The 19,904-nt window shown below is 62.9% G+C and overlaps 2 protein-coding genes across 4 annotated transcripts in view; both read right to left on the bottom strand.

Annotated features, from left to right (window-relative positions):
* Positions 1-243: 243 nt before the first annotated feature.
* On the bottom strand, positions 244-12,873 carry PIP4K2C (phosphatidylinositol-5-phosphate 4-kinase type 2 gamma). Its single transcript, XM_058042054.1, is given in 11 exon segments — positions 244-876; positions 2,438-2,541; positions 2,641-2,788; positions 2,790-2,891; positions 4,163-4,276; positions 4,597-4,635; positions 6,040-6,186; positions 7,183-7,323; positions 10,469-10,565; positions 10,647-10,744; positions 12,729-12,873. Coding segments are annotated over 10 exon segments (1,038 nt in total). The 5' UTR covers positions 10,712-10,744; positions 12,729-12,873; the 3' UTR covers positions 244-795.
* A 3,501-nt stretch (positions 12,874-16,374) lies between these two features.
* KIF5A (kinesin family member 5A) overlaps positions 16,375-19,904 on the bottom strand; it is a 40,068-nt gene continuing 36,538 nt past the window's right edge. The window contains exons 25-29 of one of the 3 annotated variants that reach the window (XM_058042045.1): positions 18,759-18,867; positions 18,243-18,313; positions 17,455-17,482; positions 17,282-17,370; positions 16,375-16,463 (exon numbers count right to left, since the gene is read on the bottom strand). In XM_058042045.1, the coding sequence (XP_057898028.1) occupies positions 17,292-17,370; positions 17,455-17,482; positions 18,243-18,313; positions 18,759-18,867 (287 nt within the window). In that variant the 3' untranslated portion in view covers positions 16,375-16,463; positions 17,282-17,291. Of the gene's footprint in view, positions 16,472-17,279; positions 17,371-17,454; positions 17,483-18,242; positions 18,314-18,758; positions 18,868-19,904 lie in introns of all 3 variants that reach the window. The other 2 variants (XM_058042044.1, XM_058042046.1) reach the window with 2 other exon arrangements.

Raw genomic sequence — 19,904 nt, 5'->3', positions numbered from 1 at the left:
GCCCGCCTCACGTGACCGCGCGGGGCGGGGCCGCCATGGCAACGGGGGAGGGGCGGGGCCATGGCAACGGCGCGCGGGGCCGGAGGGGGAGGGGCGTCGCCATGGCAACGCGCCTGGGGGCGGGGGCCATGGCGGCGGGGGCGGGGCCGCGGAGTCGGGAATTCGGGGGTCCCCGGGAATTCGGGGGTCCCCGGGAATTCGGGGGTCCCCGGGGGCTTTGAAAGGGACACACGCAGGGCCGGTTCAATAATTTATTTCTCAGAACAGAGCAAGGGAAGGAGCCCCATAAATGGGGTGGGGGGCACACAGGCCCCCACAAATGGGGGACAGGGGGGGATCAGCCCAGCAGGCCCCGCCCCCCCGGGGGTCTCACCGGGCCGGAGTCATCCCCTGCCCCCCGAGAATTGCAGTAAAGGGGAGGGAGCCCCCCCAGGTCCCACACGGAGGGGGGCAGGGAGTGGCCCCCAGCCCCATTAGGAACGGGAGTGGGGGCTGCACCCCCAGTCATGAGTGGGGGGTCCCCTTCCTCCCCCCCCCCCCCCGGGGCAAGTAGTGTTTGACCCCTCCCAGCTTGGGGAGGGGGCAGAAGGGTCCCAGAACCCCTTGTGCAGGGTGGGGGGGGGCACCCCAGACCCCCCCAGTTCTGGGGCCGAGCCCCCCCAGACCCCTTTGCATAAAGTTAAGGCACTTGAGCAGTGGAACCCCACTGCGGGGGGCGCTGTGGGGGTGTTGGGTGGGGGCAGCACCCCTTGGGTGGGGGGGTTTGGTCCCGCGGGGGGGGCGCTGGGCCCCCCCTCAGGCAAAGATGTTGGTGATGAAGTCGAGGAAGCGCTTGGCGTATTGCTCGGGGTGCACCGTGGAGATCTCGGCTCCGGCCTGGGGGGGGCAGCGGCTCAGAGCCCCCCAAAACAGAGCCTGACACCCCTGGGAACGACCCCCAGCCCCCCTGACACCCCTGGGAACGAGCCCCAGCCCCCCAGAGCCCCCCCTGGGAACGACCCCCAGCCCCCAGAGCCCCCCTGGGAACGACCCCCAGCCCCTCTGACACCCCTGGGAACGAGCCCCAGCACCCCCTGACACCCCTGGGAACGAGCCCCAGCACCCCTGACACCCCCCCAGAGCACTCCTGGGACCCCCAGCACCCTCTGACACCCCCACCTGGGAGCCCACCCCTCCCCCAGACTCCCCCACAGGACCCAACCCCCACCTGGGCACCCCCCCCCCAGCTTCACCTGAGCCCCCCCCAGTCCCAACCCCCCCACAACCCCCCCCCAAATCCTCCTTGGAAGGTTTTGGCCTGGGTCCCCCCCAACTCCTCTCTGTCCCCACCTTCAGCACCCCAAAAACACCACGGGGGAGCCAACCCCGCCAGCCCCAGCTGGGAAATGCCACGCCCCCAGTTTGGGGTGCCCACCACCCCCCAGTTTGGGGTGCCCACCACCCCCCAGTTTGGGGTACCCTCCTCCCAGTTCAGGGTGCCCCCCATCAGTCCGTGCCCCCCCCCATTTTCGGGGTGCCCCCTTCACCCCATGTTTGTGGTGCCCCCCTTTTTGGGGCTCCCCTGTTTCCTCTGCCCCTGTTTTAGGTGCCCCCCCAGTTTCGGGGTGCCCCCATTCCCTCACCCCATGTCTGAGGTGCCCCCCCTGTTTGTGTTGTCCCCCCATTTTTGGGGTGCCCTCATTCCCTCACCCGTGTTTGAGGTGCCCCCCAGTTTGTGCTGCCCCCCATTTTTGGGGTTCCCTCTTCTCCTCACCCCACATTTGAGGTGCCCCCATTTCGGGGTGCCTCCCATTTTTGGGGTCCCCCGTTCCCTCACCCCGTGTTTGAGGTGCCCCCAGTTTGTGCTGCCCCCCATTTCGGGGTGCCTCCCATTTTTGGGGTCCCCCGTTCCCTCACCCCGTGTTTGAGGTGCCCCCAGTTCGGGGTGCCCCCCATTTTTGGGGTCCCCCGTTCCCTCACCCCGTGTTTGAGGTGCCCCCAGTTTGTGCTGCCCCCCATTTCGGGGTGCCCCCCATTTTTGGGGTCCCCCGTTCCCTCACCCCGTGTTTGAGGTGCCCCCCATTTCGGGGTGCCCCCCATTTTTGGGGTCCCCCGTTCCCTCACCCCGTGTTTGAGGTGCCCCCAGTTTGTGCTGCCCCCCATTTTTGGGGTCCCCCGTTCCCTCACCCCGTGTTTGAGGTGCCCCCCATTTCGGGGTGCCCCCCATTTTTGGGGTCCCCCGTTCCCTCACCCCGTGTTTGAGGTGCCCCCAGTTTGGGGTGCCCCCCATTTTTGGGGTCCCCCGTTCCCTCACCCCGTGTTTGAGGTGCCCCCAGTTTGTGCTGCCCCCCATTTCGGGGTGCCTCCCATTTTTGGGGTCCCCCGTTCCCTCACCCCGTGTTTGAGGTGCCCCCCAGTTTGGGGTGCCCCCCATTTTTGGGGTCCCCCGTTCCCTCACCCCGTGTTTGACGGTCTTGGCCGCGTGCGCCGCCTTCTTGCGGGCGTCGTACTGGGTGAGGACATCGATGAGCCCCATGAAATAAACCTCGCGCCGGGGGGCTCCTGGGGGGCACAGCGGGATGAAGGGGGGGGTCAGCGCTGCCTGCGCCCCCAAACCCCCCCAGGACCCCCCCAAATTCCCCCCAAAACCCCCCGGCTCACCCTCGGCCCCGCGCAGCGCGTACACGTCCACACCGGGATCGAACTCCCCGGGGCCCAGGGGCCGGTAGGAGTTGAGGAGCCCCCCCAGCCCCTCTGGGGAGGTGCCATAGGGGCCCCCCAGCCCCCCCTCATCGCCGCCCCCCGCCGAGCTCCTCTTCCTCCAGCTCCTCCTCCTCCTCCTGCTCGCCCCGCTCCACCTCGTGGATGCCCAGCAGCAGGCTGTAGTCCATCAGCTTCTGCTGCACCAGGAACTGGGGGGACACGGCAGGAATTGGGGGGGGGGGGGGGGGGGGGCACACAAACCCCTGGGGGGGCACCCCAAAACCCCCAGAGCCTGAACACAGGGGACCCTCACCCCAAAACCCCAGAGCCTGGGTATGGGGGACCCTCACCCCAAAACCCCCAGAGCCTGGGTATGGGGGACCCTCACCCCAAAACTCCACAGCCTGAACACAGGGGAGCCTCACCCCAAAACCCCCAGAGCCTGAACACAGGGGACCCTCACCCCAAAACCCCCAGAGCCTGGGCACTGTGACCCCCACAGCCCAAAACCCCCAGAGCCTGAACACACTGGACCCCAAAACCCCAGAGCCTGAACACAGGGGACCCCAAAACCCCAGAGCCTGAACACAGGGGACCTTCACCCCAAAACCCCAGAGCCTGAACACACGGGACCCTCACCCCAAAACCCCAGAGCCTGAACACACGGGACCCTCACCCCAAAACCCCCAGAGCCTGGGTATGGGGGACCCTCACCCCAAAACCCCCAGAGCCTGGGCACTGTGACCCCCACAGGAATCAAATACTGGACATGGTCCTCAAACATGCCTTGGACTCTCAGGGCCGGGGGGACAACCAAGGGGTCATTAGGGGTGGGAGAGACCCCCATGGCTGCAGGGAGAGCCCCCAAACCCTCACAGCCTGGATGCTGAGAAAGAGACCCCCACAGTCCAAAAATTACCCAATTCTCAGGGCTAGAGGGACAACCAAGGGGTCATTAGGGGTGGGGGGAGAGCCCCACGGTGCTGGGAGAGCCCCCAAACCCTCAGAGCCTGGGCCCTGAGAAAGAGACCCCCACAACCCAAAACCCCCCAATTCTCAGGGCTGGGGGCATTAGGGGTGGGGGACACTACCATGGTCATAGGGAGAACCCCCCAAACCCTCAGAGCCTGAATGCTTTGAAAGGGACCCCCACCTGCCAAAAAGCCCCCGATTTTCAGGGCTGGAGGAACAATCAAGGGGTCATTAGGGGTGAGGGATACCCCCATGGCTGCAGGGAGAGCCCCCAAACCCCCAGAGCCCGGGCACTGTGACCCCCCAGAGCCATCGAATGCTGCACATGGTCCCCAAAAACCCCCCTGGACTCTCAGGGCTGAGGGGTCATTAGAGGTGGGGGACACCCCCATGGCCACAGGGAGAGCCCCCCAAACTGGGCTGGGCACTGGGAGGCCAAAGGGTCGCTTGGGGTGGGGAGGGAGCCCCCCTCAACCCCCTCTGGGGGTGCAGCCCACCCCGTCCCCACCTCCACATCCCGCTTGAGCTTGTCCATGAACTCGCGCTGCTGCTCCTCCTCCACGAACACCTTCTCGTTCTTGTTGAGGAAATCCACGTCCTTCAGGGTGGGCAGCTCCTTGCCCTGGGGAGGGATGGGGGGAACCCCCCCGGACACCCCTGAGCTGGAGGGGACACCCTGGGGATGGAGGGGACACCCCAGGGATGGAGGGGACACCCTGGGGCTGGAGGGGACACCCCAGGGATGGAGGGGACACCCCAGGGATGGAGGGGACACCCCGGGGATGGAGGGGACACCCCTGAGCTGGAGGGGACACCCCAGGCTGGGCCCCTGGGGAGGGGGGCAGGCAATGAGCTGCCATTATTGGGGAGGAGGGAAAACAAGGCCTGGAGACCCCCTCCCCCCAAAATTGATGGGGTTCACAGCATCCCCCCCTGCAGTACCTTCTCCTTGTCACTGGCCTCTCGGTCCACCAGGGAGCCCTGCAGGGAGCAGAGGTGACAAGAGGGGGTTTGGGGGTGTTGGGAGAGATGAAACAGGAAAGCCTCGTAAATATGATTGTCTGGCAAAAGATTTTGAGAATATGGAAACTGTAAGTGAGATTGAAATGAAAGCAAGCTCTGAGATCCCTCAGTTACAGAACAACAGGAAAACAATGGTGTGGCTGCTGAAGGTGATCCCCTTTTGATGGAACAACACCCTCTGCTCGCAGACAGCTCCAAGGGTCAGAGCAGACCCTGCCAGCTTGGCAGAAGGGGCCCAAAGAGGAGATTTTAGGGTTTAAAACTACTCCAAAGAGGAGTTTTTAGGGTTTCCAAAGAGTAGTTTCTAGGCTTAGCAGAAGGGGCCCAAAGAGGAGTTTTTAAAGTTTAAAATGTAGCACAGTGTGGTGATGTAGTGATTCTTTCAGGCTGTATGGAAGTGCTGTAGGATTTGTGTATTGTTAGATATAGATATAACCAATTTGTAGATTGGTTAGTGAGAATTAGAATATTCAACACAGAAGAAGATTTATTATATTGTAATGGGAACTTTGCTCTCTTATGCTTTTACACTCTTATCCCTCTTACCCCTTTTACTCTCTTATGCTTTTACTCTCTCACCCTCTCATCCTCTCTACTCCTCTCTTCTCTCAGTCCTGCTCCAGCTGTGTCTGGCAGCTCCCAGCAGGGCCCTGCCCTTGGCCCTTTGCAATAAACCCCAAATTCCACGACCAGAAGAAGATTTATTGTAACAGGAACCTTATCCTCTTTTACTCTCTCTTTTTATCCTCTTTACTCTTCCTCACTCTCTCATCTCTTTACCACGCTCTTGCCTTCTCTCTCTTTACCTTTCTCTCCTCCTGGGCCCGCTCTGAGCTGTGCCTGGCAGCTCCCAGCAGGGCCCTGCACTTGGCCCTTTGCAATGAACCCCAAATTCCACAATCAGAAGAAGATTTATTGTATTGTAATGGGAACCTCGCTCTCTTATCCTCTATTTTATTCTCTCTCTTACCCTCTCATCCTCTCTCTCATCCTCTCTCCCCCTCTCAGTCCTGCTCCAGCTGTGCCTGGCAGCTCCCAGCAGGGCCCTGCACTTGGCCCTTTGCAATAAACCCCAAATTCCACGACCAGAAGAAGATTTATTGTAACAGGGACTCTTTCCCACTCTCTCCTCTCTTTACCACGCTCTTGCCTTCTCTCCCTTTACCCCTCTCTCCTCTCAGTCCTGCTCCAGCTGTGCCTGGCAGCTCCCAGCAGCTCCCTGCCCCTGGCCCTTTGCAATGAACCCCAAATTGCAGATCTGGCTGCAGAGATCTCTCGTGTCCGTCTGTCCCCACCGTCCCACCCCCCAGCGCTCCTGCAGCCCCACAGCAGCACTCGGGGGGCTCGGGGACACCCCAGTACCTTGAGGTCGTACTTCCTGTGCACGGGCAGGCGGTGGCTGAAGAGGTTCCTCATGACCAGCAGGTACGTGTCCTCGCTGTCCACGCTGACCCGGTACATGCCCAGGAACCGCGGCAGCAGCGTCTGTCCGTGGCACTGCACCACGTACTGCGGGGACACGGGGACATGGGGACACAGCCAGGGACATGGGGACAGAGTCAGGGACATGGGGACACAGCAGGGACCCAGCAGTGTCTGCCCGTGGCACTGCACCACGTACTGCGGGGACACGGGGACATGGGGACACAGCAGGGACACAGGGACACAGCAGCGTCTGCCTGTGGCACTGCACCACGTACTGCAGGGACACGGGGACATGGGGACACAGCAGGGACATGGGGACAGAGTCAGGGACATGGGGACACAGCAGGGACATGGGGACAGAGTCAGGGACATGGGGACACAGCAGGGACCCAGCAGCGTCTGTCCGTGGCACTGCACCACGTACTGCAGGGACACTGGGACATGGGGACACGGGGACAAAGCCAGGGACATGGGGACACAGCAGGGACATGGGGACACAGCCAGGGACACAGGTGACACAGCCACACAGGGGACACAGCTGCCTGGGGGACACCAGTGACACAACCACCCTGGGGACACTGGTGGCACAGCTGGGGACAGAGGTGACACAGCCAGCCCCCCAGGGGACACAGGTGACACAGCCACACAGGTGACACCCCCAGGGACAGCAGTGACACAGCCACCTGGGGACACTGGTGACACAGGCACCTCCAGGGAACACAGGTGACACCTCTGGGTGACACAGCTACCCCGGGGGGACACTGGTGACAACCCTGGGCACACAGGTGATACCCCGTACCCCTCGTGCCTGTACCTGGTGGCAGTGTGCCAGCAGCCTGTGCCCACCCTGTGCCCCCCATGCCCGTACCTGGTGATAATGTGCCAGCAGCCCGTGCCCCCTGCGCCCACTGTGCCCACACCCGGTGATAATGTGCCAGCAGCCCATGCCCACTGTGCCCCCCATGCCCACACCTGGTGGTAGTGTGCCAGCAGCCCGTGCCCCCTGTGCCCACCCCGTGCCCACACCTGGTGGTAGTGTGCCAGCAGCCCATGCCCACCCTGTGCCCCCCGTGCCCACACCTGGTGGTAGTGTGCCAGCAGCCCGTGCACATCGGCCACGTCCTCGCTCGACAGCTCCTTCAGCACCAGCGTCCGGTCGGCCGAGAGCAGCAGGCGGTGCCCACTGCCCACCCAGCGCGGGGGGCTGCGTGCCAGGGACACCTGGGGACACAGGGACACGGCTGGGGAGATGGCTGGGGACACAGGGACACGGCTGGGAACACGGCTGGGGACACAGGGGACATGGCTGGGGACACGGCTGGGGACACAGGGACACGGCTGGGGACACGGCTGGGGACACAGGGACATGGCTGGGGACACGGCTGGGGACACAGGGGACACAGCTGGGGACACAGGGGACACAGCCACACAGGTCACACAGCCACCCCGGGAGGACATAGATGATACAGCCACACTGAGAACACAGGTGACACAGCTGGGGACACAGGTGACACAGCCATGCCCGCAGGGGCTCCACGCCAGGGACACCTGGGGACACGGCATGGGGACACAGAGGACACAGCTGGGGACATTGGTGACACAGCCACACAGGTGACACCCCCAGGGGACAGGTGACACAGCTGCCTCCCCTGGTGGTTCTGTGCCAGGGACACCTGGGGACACAGCCACACAGGTGACACAGCTAGGGAAACAGGCGACACAGCCACCCCGGGGGACAGAGGTGATACAGCCGCCCTCGTGGGAGGCTCCGTGCCAGGGACATCTGGGGACATGGCATGGGGACAACGGTGACACAGCCACACTGGTGACACGGCCACACTGGTGACACGGCCACCCCCGCAGGGGGCTCTGCACCTGGGACACCTGGGGACATGGCCAGGGGACACTGGTGACACAGCCACTCAGGGGGACACCGGTGACACAGTCAGAGGCACAGCTGACACAGCCACCCGTGGGACACCAGTGACAAAGCCACACCAGTGACACAGCCATCCAGGGGGACACAGGTGACACAGCCACACCAGTGACACAGCCACACCAGTGACACAGCCACACAAGTGACACAGCCATCCAGGGGGACACCAGTGACACAGCCACACCAGTGACACAGCCATCCAGGGGGACACAGGTGACACAGCCACACCAGTGACAAAGCCACACCAGTGACACAGCCATCCAGGGGGACACAGGTGACACAGCCACACCAGTGACACAGCCATCCAGGGGGACGCAGGTGACACAGCCACACAAGTGACACAGCCACACCAGTGACACAGCCACACAAGTGACACAGCCACACAAGTGACACAGCCATCCAGGGGGACACCAGTGACACAGCCACACAAGTGACACAGCCACACCAGTGACACAGCCACACAAGTGACACAGCCATCCAGGGGGACACCAGTGACACAGCCACACCAGTGACACAGCCATCCAGGGGGACGCAGGTGACACAGCCACACCAGTGACACAGCCACACAAGTGACACAGCCATCCAGGGGGACACAGGTGACACAGCCGCCCCCACAGGGGGCTCCATGCCAGGGAAATCTGGAGGCACACTGCCATGGGACAGGTGACACTGCCATGGGACAGGTGGCACAGCCAGGGGACAGGTGGCCAGGAGCCCGGGGACAGCCCGGGGTCCCCCCATGTGACACATGTGACAGTCTGGGGCTCCCACAACTGTCCTCAGGGTGGACACGGGGACCCTGAGGACCCTGACGGAATTCTGCCTGCCTGAGGTGGATGAATGCCAGAAACCCTCAGGCCCCTGTGTCGTATTGCCTGAAATATCTTTCAGAACGTTTTCTGAAAAAATATTCTGAATATATTCTGAATTGTTCTGAATAGATTTTCATATTTTCTGAATAATCCCCTTTGCCAGGATTTCTTCTCCTGGGAAGCCTCGGAGAAAAATGAAAACAATAATTCTCTGATGGATTCTCCTGTGTTTTGCTGCTCTGGAATGTGTTTGGAGATGGTTTACCAGCAGGTGAATTTTTCATGGGTTTCATCTGAATTGTTTTAATTTAATGACCAATCACAGCCAGCTGTGTCAGGGCTCTGGAGAGAGTCAGGAGTTTTCATTATTATCTTTTAAACTCGTGTCTGCATCCTTTATCTATTTTTTACTATAGTTTAGTACAGTGTCACTGACATATTTTATGAAAATTCTTTCACTAGGATTTTTCTCCTGAGAAGCTGAGAGGCCTCAGAAATGAAATGTAAACAATGATTATCCGATTTCTTGGAATGGGGTTTGGAGATGGTTTAGCAACAGGTGCATCTTTGATTGGTTTCATGTGAATTGTTTTAATTTAATAACCAATCACAGCCAGCTGTGTCAGGGCTCTGGAAAAAGCAATGAGTTTTCATTATTATTTTTTTAGCATTCTGTCTGTATCCTTTCTGCATTCTTTAGAATAGTTAGTATAGCATTCTTTTATACAATATAGATCATAAAATAATAACTTAGCCTTGTGAGAACATGGAGTCAGATCCATCATTCCTCCCTGCCACACGAACATCAGACACCACCCAGCCCCTCCAGGACCTTCCCAACCCTCCATGCCCACTCTGATTCCCTGTCTCCCTCGGCTGAGGTGACACTGCCCAGGCTGGAACCATTCTCCAGGCAGCACAAAGAATTTTTTAATTCCAATTTCTATTTTTAAAAGGGCCTTTCCTGTGGCATTCACATTCTCTGAAAGAATTTTCTCACCCAGGATTTTTCTCCTGGGAAGCTGGGAGGCCTCAGAGAAAAGGAAAACAATTCTTATCTCATTTGCTTCTCCTGGGTTTTGCTCATGTGGAATGTGTTTGGAGATTGTTTATCACAGGTGATTGTTTCATTGGATTCTGATGTGAATTGTTTTGACTCTTTCATTATTATCTTTTAAACGTCTGTAAGTATCCTCTCTGTATCCTTTAGTATACTTTAGGACAGTGTCACTGACATATTTCATGAAAATCCTTTCGCTAGGGTTTTCTCCTGAGAAGCTCAGAGGCCTCAGAAATGAAATGTAAACAATGATAATATGATTGCTTGGAATGGGGTTTGGACATTGTTTAGCAACAGGTGCATCTTTGATTGGTTTCATGTGAATTGTTTTAATTTAATAACCAATCACAGCCATCTGTGTCGAGGCTCTGGAAAAAGCAATGAGTTTTCACTATTATCATCTTTTTAGCTTTCTGTCTGTATCCTTTCTCTATTCTTTAATACAACATAGTATCATAAATTAATAAACTAGCCTTCTGAGAGCATGGAGTCAAATCCATCATCCCTCCCTTCGCCCGGGCACCCCACAAACACCAGACACCCCAAATCCCCCCTCACCTGGTAGTCCTGGTCGTCGACGCCGAAGCGCTCGCGCAGGTTGCGGAACACCTGCGGGCAGTACTCCTTGAACTTGAAGTGGCTGGGCAGGTTCTCCCTGAGTTTGGGGGGGCTCATGTCAGTTTTGGGGTGTCCCCCACTGCAGGACACCCCCCCTGCGCCCCCCTGTGCCGCTCACCTGTTGAACAGGTGATTGTTGACCTTGATTTTGGAGCTGGCTTTGAAATCGTCGGGCAGCAGCATCACGGGCAGCGGCACCTGGCTCAGCTCATTGATCTGGGGGGGGGGGGGGGGGCAAGGTGGGACCCCCGGGAAACACCCCCAAAAACCCCAGGACCACCAGGAAATACCCCCAGAAACCCCCTGGGGCCAGGGAGAGCCCCGGGAACCACCTTCAGGGACCCCCCGGGAAACAGCCCCGGGGACCCCATGGGGCTCGGGAGAATCCCCAGGGACCCCCAGGTGTGGGGATGGGGACAGTGAGGATCCCAGGGGATGGAGACAAGGGAAGGGGACACGGGATGGGGACACGGGAAGGGGACATGGGACGGGGATATGCGCTGGGGACACGGAATGGGGACACAGGATGGGGAACAATGGGGATCCCAGGGGATGGAGACAAGGGATGGAGCCAAGGGAAGGGGACACGGGACGGGGACACGGGACGGGGACATGGAATGGGGACACGGGACGGGGATACGGGATGGGGACACGGGATGGGGACACAGGATGGGGACATGGAATGGGGACACGGAATGGGGACACGGGATGGGGAACAATGGGGATCCCAGGGGATGGAGACAAGGGATGGAGCCAAGGGAAGGGGACACGGGATGGGGACATGGAATGGGGACACAGGATGGGGAACAATGGGGATCCCAGGGGATGGAGACAAGGGATGGAGCCAAGGGAAGGGGACACGGGACGGGGACACGGGACGGGGACACGGGACGGGGATACGGGACGGGGACACGGGACGGGGACACGGGATGGGGACACGGAATGGGGACACGGGATGGGGACACGGGATGGGGACACGGGATGGGGACATGGAATGGGAACATGGAATGGGGAACAATGGGGATCCCAGGGGATGGAGACAAGGGAAGGGGACACGGGATGGGGGGCAATGGGAATCCTGGGGGAAGGGGACACAGGATGGGGACATGGGACGGGGACACGGGATGGGGACACGGGACGGGGACACGGGACGGGGACACGGGATGGGGAACAATGGGGATCCCAGGGTATGGAGACAAGGGATGGAGCCAAGGGAAGGGGACACGGGATGGGGACACAGGATGGGGAACAATGGGGATCCCAGGGGATGGAGCCGAGGGATGGGGACAGTGGGGATCCCGGCGGAATGGGGACATTGGATACTGGGGGTATGGAAGCCAAGGGACGCAGCCAAGGGATGGGGACACGTGATGGGGGCAAGGGGGTGGGATGAGATGGGGACACGGATGGCAATGGGATCCAGACGGGATGGGCACACGGGATCCCGGAGGATGGAGCTGAGGGATGGGGGCAATGGGAGTCCCGGGGCGATGGGGACAGTGAAGATCCAGGGGGGATGGAGCCGAGGGGTGCAGGGCAACGGGGATCCCGGGGAAATGGGGATCCCAGGGTGATGGAGACATGGAATGGGGACACAGGATGGGGGAAAATGGGGGTCCCAGGGGATGGAGCCGAGGGATGAGGACAGTGGAGATCCTGGGGGATGGTGCTGAGGGATGGGGACACAGGAAGGAGGGCAATGCGGATCCCGGGGGGATGGAACCAAGGCACGGGGAGACGGGATGGGGGCAATGGGGATCCCGGGGAATGGGAACGAGGGGATGCTGGGGGATGGAGCCAAGGGGTGCAGGGCAATGGGGATCCCGGGGAAACGGAGCCGGGGGATGGGGACACGGGATGGGGAACAATGGGGATCCCGGGGGATGGAGCTGAGGGAAGGGGACACGGGATGGGGGCAATGGGGATCCCGGGCAGGGGACACCGAGGGCTCCGGGAGAAATGACGGTCCCAGGGAAGGGACAGGCGGGGGCTGCGGGGGTGCCAGGAACACAGGCGGGGGTCCCGGAGAGACGGGCACGGATATGCCGGGAGGGGACTGGGACCGGCACCGGGGACCGGGCATCCCAAGGGCCGCGGGGTCCCGGACAGGCGGGGAGGGGACACGGGGGTGCCGGGGCGCAGAGCCGCGGGCTCCGGGGAGGGACACGGGGGTCCCGGGGGTGCCGGTGCCGGTGCTGACCTGGTGCGTGACCCCCCAGGCCAGCACGGCCAGCAGCGGGTCCGCGGCCCGCGGCAGCTTCACCCGCTGCGGCACGAAGCGCTTCTGCTTCTTCTTGGTGCGGGCGGCGCCGGGGCCGGGCCCGGGGCCGGGGCCGGGACACGGACCCGCCGCCGCCGCCGCCGCCGCCATGGCCGCCACTGCCGCTTCCGCCGCCGCTTCCGCCGTTTCTGCCGCCGCTTCCGCCCGGCCCCGGCACCGGAACCCGGAAACGGCGCCAGGAGCGGGGCGGGGCTGGGACCGGGAACCGGCAGGGGGCGCCCTGCCCCCACCGGGACACGCGACGGGGACACGTGACAGAGACAGGTGTGACAGCGACACGTGACATCTGCGCAACACACGTGTGACGCCTGGAGGGGACACGTGACGTGACAGGTGTGACACCTGGAGGGAACACGTGACAGGGACACGTGATAAGGTTACGTGTGACACCTGCAGGACACAGGTGTGAGCACACAGGGACAGGTGTGACCCCCATGGGCACACGTGTGACACCTGCAGGGGACACGTGTGACACCTGCAGGACACAGGTGTGAGCACACAGGGACAGGTGTGACCCCCATGGGCACACGTGTGACACCTGGAGGAGACACGTGTGACACCTGCAGGACACAGGTGTGAGCACACAGGGACAGGTGTGACCCCCATGGGCACACGTGTGACACCTGCAGGAGACACGTGTGACACCTGCAGGACACAGGTGTGGTCCCACAGGGGACTCGTGTGACACTGACAGGGGACACCTTTGATTGCCACAGAGGACATTTGTAATCTTGCAGGTGACAGGTGTGGTCCCATGGGGACAGGTGTGATCACTACTGTGACATGTGTGACCCCCACAGGGGACAGGTGTGACAGCTCTAGGGACAGGTGTGTGGCCCACATGGGGACAGGTGTGACCCCACAGGTGACACCGGCTGTCCCTGCAGGCACATGGGAACGATGGGGGGCACCTGATCCCCTCAGGGACAGGTGTGACACCTGCGGGGACACGTGGGACACCTACAGGGACATGTGTGATCATCATAGGGACAGGCGTGACACCTGTAGGGGACAGGTGTGATCATCATAGGGACAGGCGTGACACCTGTGGCGACAGATGTGGTCACCACGGTGACAGATGTGACACCTATAGGGACAGGTGTGACACCTGTGGGGACAGATGTGGTCACCACGGTGACAGGTGTGACACCTATAGGGACAGGCGTGACACCTGTGGCGACAGGTGTGATACCTGTACGGACGTATGTGATCACCACTGGGACATGTGTGACACCTGCAGGGACATGTGTCACACCTACAAGGGACACGTGTGACACCTGCAGGGACAGGTGTGGCACCTACAGGGACATTTGTGATCAGCACTAGGACAGGTGTGACACCTGCAGGGACAGGTGTGGTCACCACTGCAGGGGCATGTTTGACACCTGGGGACACATGTGACACCTGCGGGGAGTCGTGTGATCTGGGACAGGTGTGACACCTGTAGGAAGGTGTGTGATCACCAGTAGGACAGGTGTGACACTGGCAGGGACAGGTGTGACCCCGCGTGGGACAGTGACCCCTCTGGGGGACTCGTGCGTGACCCCGCAGGTGACACCTGTGGGCACGGGGGAACCGGCAGGGGGCGCCCGATCCCCGCGGGGACAGGTGTGACACCTGTGGGGACAAGTGTGACAGATATAGGGACAGGTGTGACACCTGTGGGGACAGGTCTGATCATTGTGGGGACAGGTGTGACAGATATAGGGACAGGTGTGACACCTGTGGGGACAGGTCTGATCATTGTGGGGACAGGTGTGACAGTTATAGGGACAGGTGTGACACCTGTGGGGACAGGTCTGATCATTGTGGGGACAGGTGTGACAGTTATAGGGACAGGTGTGACAGATACAGGGACAGGTGTGACCCCACTGGCACAGGTGTGACACCTGTGGGGACAGGTCTGATCATTGTGGGGACAGGTGTGACAGTTATAGGGACAGGTGTGACCGCACTGGCACAGGTGTGACACCTGTGGGGACAGGTCTGATCATCGTGGGGACAGGTGTGACAGATATAGGGACAGGTGTGACACCTGTGGGGACAGGTCTGATCATTGTGGGGACAGGTGTGACAGTTATAGGGACAGGTGTGACAGATACAGGGACAGGTGTGACCCCACTGGCACAGGTGGCACCCGCAGAGTGCCCCGTGCAGGGGGTCCCGCTCCCCCTCCCCACCCCTGTGCCCTCCCTGCTGTCCCCAATGCCGCTGTGACCCCCAAATCCCACAGGGTGCCCCTGCACCCCCAAATCCGCAGTGTGCCTCACTCACCACATCCCGTGCGACCCCAAAATCCCCCAGAGTGACCCCAAAATCCCCCAGTGTGACCCCAGTGTCCCCAAACACCCCCCGTGTGCCCCCCTCCCCAAATCCCCCGTGTGACCCCAGCGCCCCCCGTGTCACCGCACTCCCCCAAATGCCCCAGTGTGACACAGCTCCCCCACCCCCCCCTAAGCCCCCCGAGCCCCCCCGGACCCCCCCATACCCCCCAAGCCCCCCCAGTGTCTCTCAGAGCCCCCCAAGCCCCCCATTTTCTCTCAGACCCCCCCAGTTTCTCTCAGAGCACTCCCAGAGCCCCCCAGTTTCTCTCAGCCCCCCCCATTTTCCCTCAGCCCCCCCATTTTCTCTCAGCCCCCCATTTTCTCTCTCAGCCCCCCAGTTTCTCTCACCCCCCCATTTTCTCTCCCAGCCCCCCATTTTCTCTCAGCCCCCCATTTTCTCTCTCAGCCCCCCATTTTCTCTCAGCCCCATTTTCTCTCAGCCCCCCAGTTTCTCTCAGCCCCCCATTTTCTCTTAGAGCCCCCCATTTTCTCTCTCAGCCCCCCCATTTTCTCTCATTGCCCCCCATTTTCTCTAAGCCCCCCCATTTTCTCTCTCAACCCCCCCCATTTTCTCTCATTGCCCCCCATTTTCTCTCTCTGCTCCCCATTTTCTCTCTCACCCCCCCAGTTTCTCTCATTGCCCCCCATTTTCTCTCTCTGCTCCCCATTTTCTCTCTCACCCCCCCATTTTCTCTCAGCCCCCCATTTTCTCTCAGCCCCCCATTTTCTCTCAGCCTCTCCCTTTATTGCGCTCCGGCCGCGCTGGGCGGGACATGCAGCGCTGGGGGGGGGGCGGGGGGCGCGGAGACCCCCCCGGAATGGGGGGGGGGGGGTGGGGGCACAGCCGAGCCGAGACGCCAAGCAAGGGGACCCAGGGGGGGCGGGGGGGGCCGGGGGGTGACACTGTCACATTGTCACATTGTGGCATTGTCACACTGTCACATTGTCACATTGTCACATTGTCACGTTGTGGCATTGTCACATTGTCGCATTGTCACACTGTCGCATTGTCACATTGTCACATTGTGGCATTGTCACACTGTCACATTGTGGCATGGTCGCATTGTCACATTGTCACATTGTCACACTGTCGCATTGTCGCATTGTCGCATTGTCGCATTCTCCATCCGGGTTAAGGCAGCTCGGCAGCCCCGCCCCCCCCCCCCGCCCCGGCCCCGCCCCCACCGGGGGTCCCGGGGGGGGTCCTGGGTTGGGGGGGTGGGGGGGAGCGCCCCCCCCCCCCGCACGGAGCGAGCGTGGCACGAGCACAGGACACGGGTGACACCGGTGACACCGGGACATGCGGGCGGAGCCGGGGCTGCAGCACCTGCGGGGGGGGGAAAACGGGGGTCAGGGGGGGGCAGAGACAGCACGGGGGTACCCCAGGGATCGGGGGGGGACCCCGGAACCTGCGGGGGTCGGGGGGCCACCCCAGGGATGGGGGGGACCCAAAAGATTGGGGAGGGGGGGACCTCGGAACCTGCAGGGGAGCCCAGAGTGGGGGCCGGGACCGCAAGGATGGGGGGGGACCCCAGGGATGGGACGGGGGGGGACCTCGGAACCTGAGGGGATCGGAGGGGACCCCAGGGATAGGAGGGGGGGGATCTTGTGTTGGGGGGACCCCAGGGATGGGGGGGGAATTAGGGCATCCAGGGCCAGGGGGGCTGGGGGGCACCCATGGAATGGGGAGGGGGTGTCTGGTTCAGGGGTTGGGGTCACTCGAAGGATGGGGGAGATCCCCAGGGGTCCGTGAGAAAGGGGGACGGGATCCCCAACCTGGGAGGGGTGAGGAGTGAATCTGGGGGGCTCTCAAAACTGAGGGGGGTGTGGGAATGAGGTGGGGAGGGGTCTCACACCCGGAGGGGGTACAGGAATGAGTTTTGGGGGGGGGTCCCGCACTTGGGGAGGTGTCGGAATGGGTTTGGGGAGGGGTCTCACACCTGGGGGAGTGTGAGGTGGAAAGGGGGGGGGGTCCCTCGCCTGGGGCTGTGAGGAATGAGTTTTGGGGGGGGGGGTCCCATACTTGGGGGGATGTGAGGAATGAGTTTGGGGGGTCCCACACTTGAGGGGGTGTGGGAATGGGTTTAGGGGGGGGTCCCACACTTGAGGGGGTGTGAGGAATGGGTTTGGGGGGGGGGGTCCGTACCTGGGGGGGGCATTAGCTGGCCGCCGTCTCCTGGCGCAGCGGGAAGAGCTTGGCCGCCTCCTCGGCCTCGCAGGCGCAGGACAGGTCACTCCTGGGGGGGGGGGGGCAGGGGGTGTCAGCAGGGACCCCCCCAAACCCAGAACCCCCCCCCCAGCCCAGCCCTGCCCCCCCTCACCTGTTGTCGTTGATGTCTGTCACGTTCCCTGCAAGGAACAGCAGCAGCTCCGGGGGGGGGGCTGGGGACACCCCCAGGGCCACCCCATGGTTTCACCCAACACTGGGGACACCCCCAGGGCCCTCTCATGGTGCCACCCCGACATTGGGGACACCCCCACACCTCCCATGGTGTCACCCCCAACATTGGGGACACCCCCAGGGACCCCCATGGTGTCACCCGACACTGAGGACACCCCCACACCCCCCCATGGTGTCACCCAACATTGGGGACCCCCCCAGGGCCCCCCCCATGGTGTCACCCCGACATTGGGGACACCCCCACACACTGGGGACACCCCCACACCCCCCCATGGTGTCACCCCGACATTGGGGACACCCCCAGGGCCCCCCCATGGTGTCACCCTGACATTGGGGACACCCCCACACACTGGGGATACCCCAGGGCCCCCCCCATGGGACACCCCCAACATGGGGACACCCTCACACCTCCCGTGGTGTCACCCCGACACTCGGGACACCCCCAGGGCCCCCCATAGGGCACCCTGACATGGGGACACCCCCACACTCCCCCATGGGGCACCCCAACATTGGGGACACCCCCAGGGCCACCCCATGGGACCACCCCAACACTGGGGACAAACACCCCCACACCCCCGATGGTGTCACCCCGACACTGGGGACACCCCCACACCCCCGATGGTGTCACCCCAACACTGGGGACAAACACCCCCACACCCCCGATGGTGTCACCCCGACACTGGGGACACCCCCGGGCCCCCCCCTCACCATTATCCACGTTGAGCTGCTGGTAGGGGTCCGGGGGGGGGCTGGGGAGCGTGGGGGGGCCGCTGGCAAAGCTGGGGGAGGGGGGGGGACAGAGGGACAGAGACCCTGAGACCCCCCCTGGGCACTGCCGGCACGAAGGGGGCACCCCATGCCATGCTTGCCCCCCCCACCTCCAGCTCCTCAGATACCTCTGCCTGCCCCCCCCCCCAATAATCCCCCGTACCCCGGCACCCCCAGAGCGCAGCAGTCCCGGAACCCCCTGGGACCACCCCCAGGCCCCCCAGGAACCCCAGAGCACATCAACCCCTGCCCCGGGACCCCCGGAACCCCCTCAGACCCTGCCACCAACCCCCCTGCACCCCGAGTGCCTCCCTTCCCCCAGGACCCCCACCCCGCACCCCTGCCCCCCTCCTGCACCCCCAGAGCACACCACCCTCCTCTAAGGACACCCCCACGCCCCCCCCCGGACCCCAGGACCCCCCTGCACCCCCCCGTACCCCCTCCCCCCGCACTCACAGGCCGTGGGGCCCGGGCAGGGCGCCCCCCCCGGGGTACCCCTGGAACAGGCTGTTGGTGTAGCTCAGCCCCGTGGGCGATGGCGCCTGGCCCGGCCGCACCGGCTTGGCTGGGGGGGCACGGGGGGGGTCAGGGGCGCTGCTGGCACCGGCACGGCCAGAGGGCACCCCCAGAGCCTGGGGCACGCCCTGGGCTGGGGCTGTGCCCTTGTGCGGGGGTGTCAGCCACAGCCCCCCCCCCCAGCAAAATCCAGAGTGTGCCAGGCTGGGTGCTCACCCTGCACTCACCGTGCCCACCCTGCACCCACCGTGCCCACCCTGCAACTCCCGTGCCCACCTGCACCCACCGTGCCCAAAACCCAGAGTGTGCCAGGCTGGGTGCCCACCCTGCACACCACCATGCCCACCCTGCAAACCGCCGTGCCCACCCTGCACCCACCGTGCCCAAAACCCAGAGTGTGCCAGGCTGGGTGCCCACCCTGCACCCACCATGGCCACCCTGCACTCACCGTGCCCACCCTGCACCCACCGTGCCCACCCTGCAACTCCCGTGCCCAAAACCCAGAGTGTGCCAGGCCGGGTACCCACCCTGCGCCCACTGTGCCCACCCCGCACCCCCCACATCTCATGCACCCCCCCATGCCCACCCTGCGCCCCTGTAACTGTACCCACCCTGTACCCCCCATGCCCACCCTGTGCCCCCCGCGCTCCCCCTGCCCTCCTGGCACCTTCTGTGCCCACCCCGTACCCCCCGTGCCCACCCGCACGCCAGGACCCAGTTCCACTCCATGCTGCACCCTCGATGCCCACCCGCTCCCTGGGCACCCCCTTGCACCCCCCACGTGCTCACATGCCCCCCCACCCCCTGCATCTCCCGTGACCACCGGCTCCCCTACACCCTCCATGCCCACCCTGCACCCTGAGTGCCCCCTTGCATCCCCCATGTACCCGCGGCCCCAGCACCCCCCTGTGCCCACCCTGCCCACCCCGTGCCCACCGTGCACCCTTCAAGCCCCCTGCACCCCGGTTCCCGTTACCCGCCATGCCCCCGTACCATGTGCGCTCCGTGCCCCCCCCATCCCGGTGCCCCTTGTACCAATGCGGGGTCCGTGCCCCCCGGTGCCCCCCCGTACCCATGTGGGCTCTG

The sequence above is a fragment of the Melospiza georgiana genome, chromosome 29, assembly GCF_028018845.1.
Source record: "Melospiza georgiana isolate bMelGeo1 chromosome 29, bMelGeo1.pri, whole genome shotgun sequence".
Lineage (NCBI taxonomy): Eukaryota > Metazoa > Chordata > Aves > Passeriformes > Passerellidae > Melospiza > Melospiza georgiana.
The sequence above is the reverse complement of the archived record's forward strand: the minus strand, read 5'-3'. Positions and strand labels throughout refer to the sequence as shown.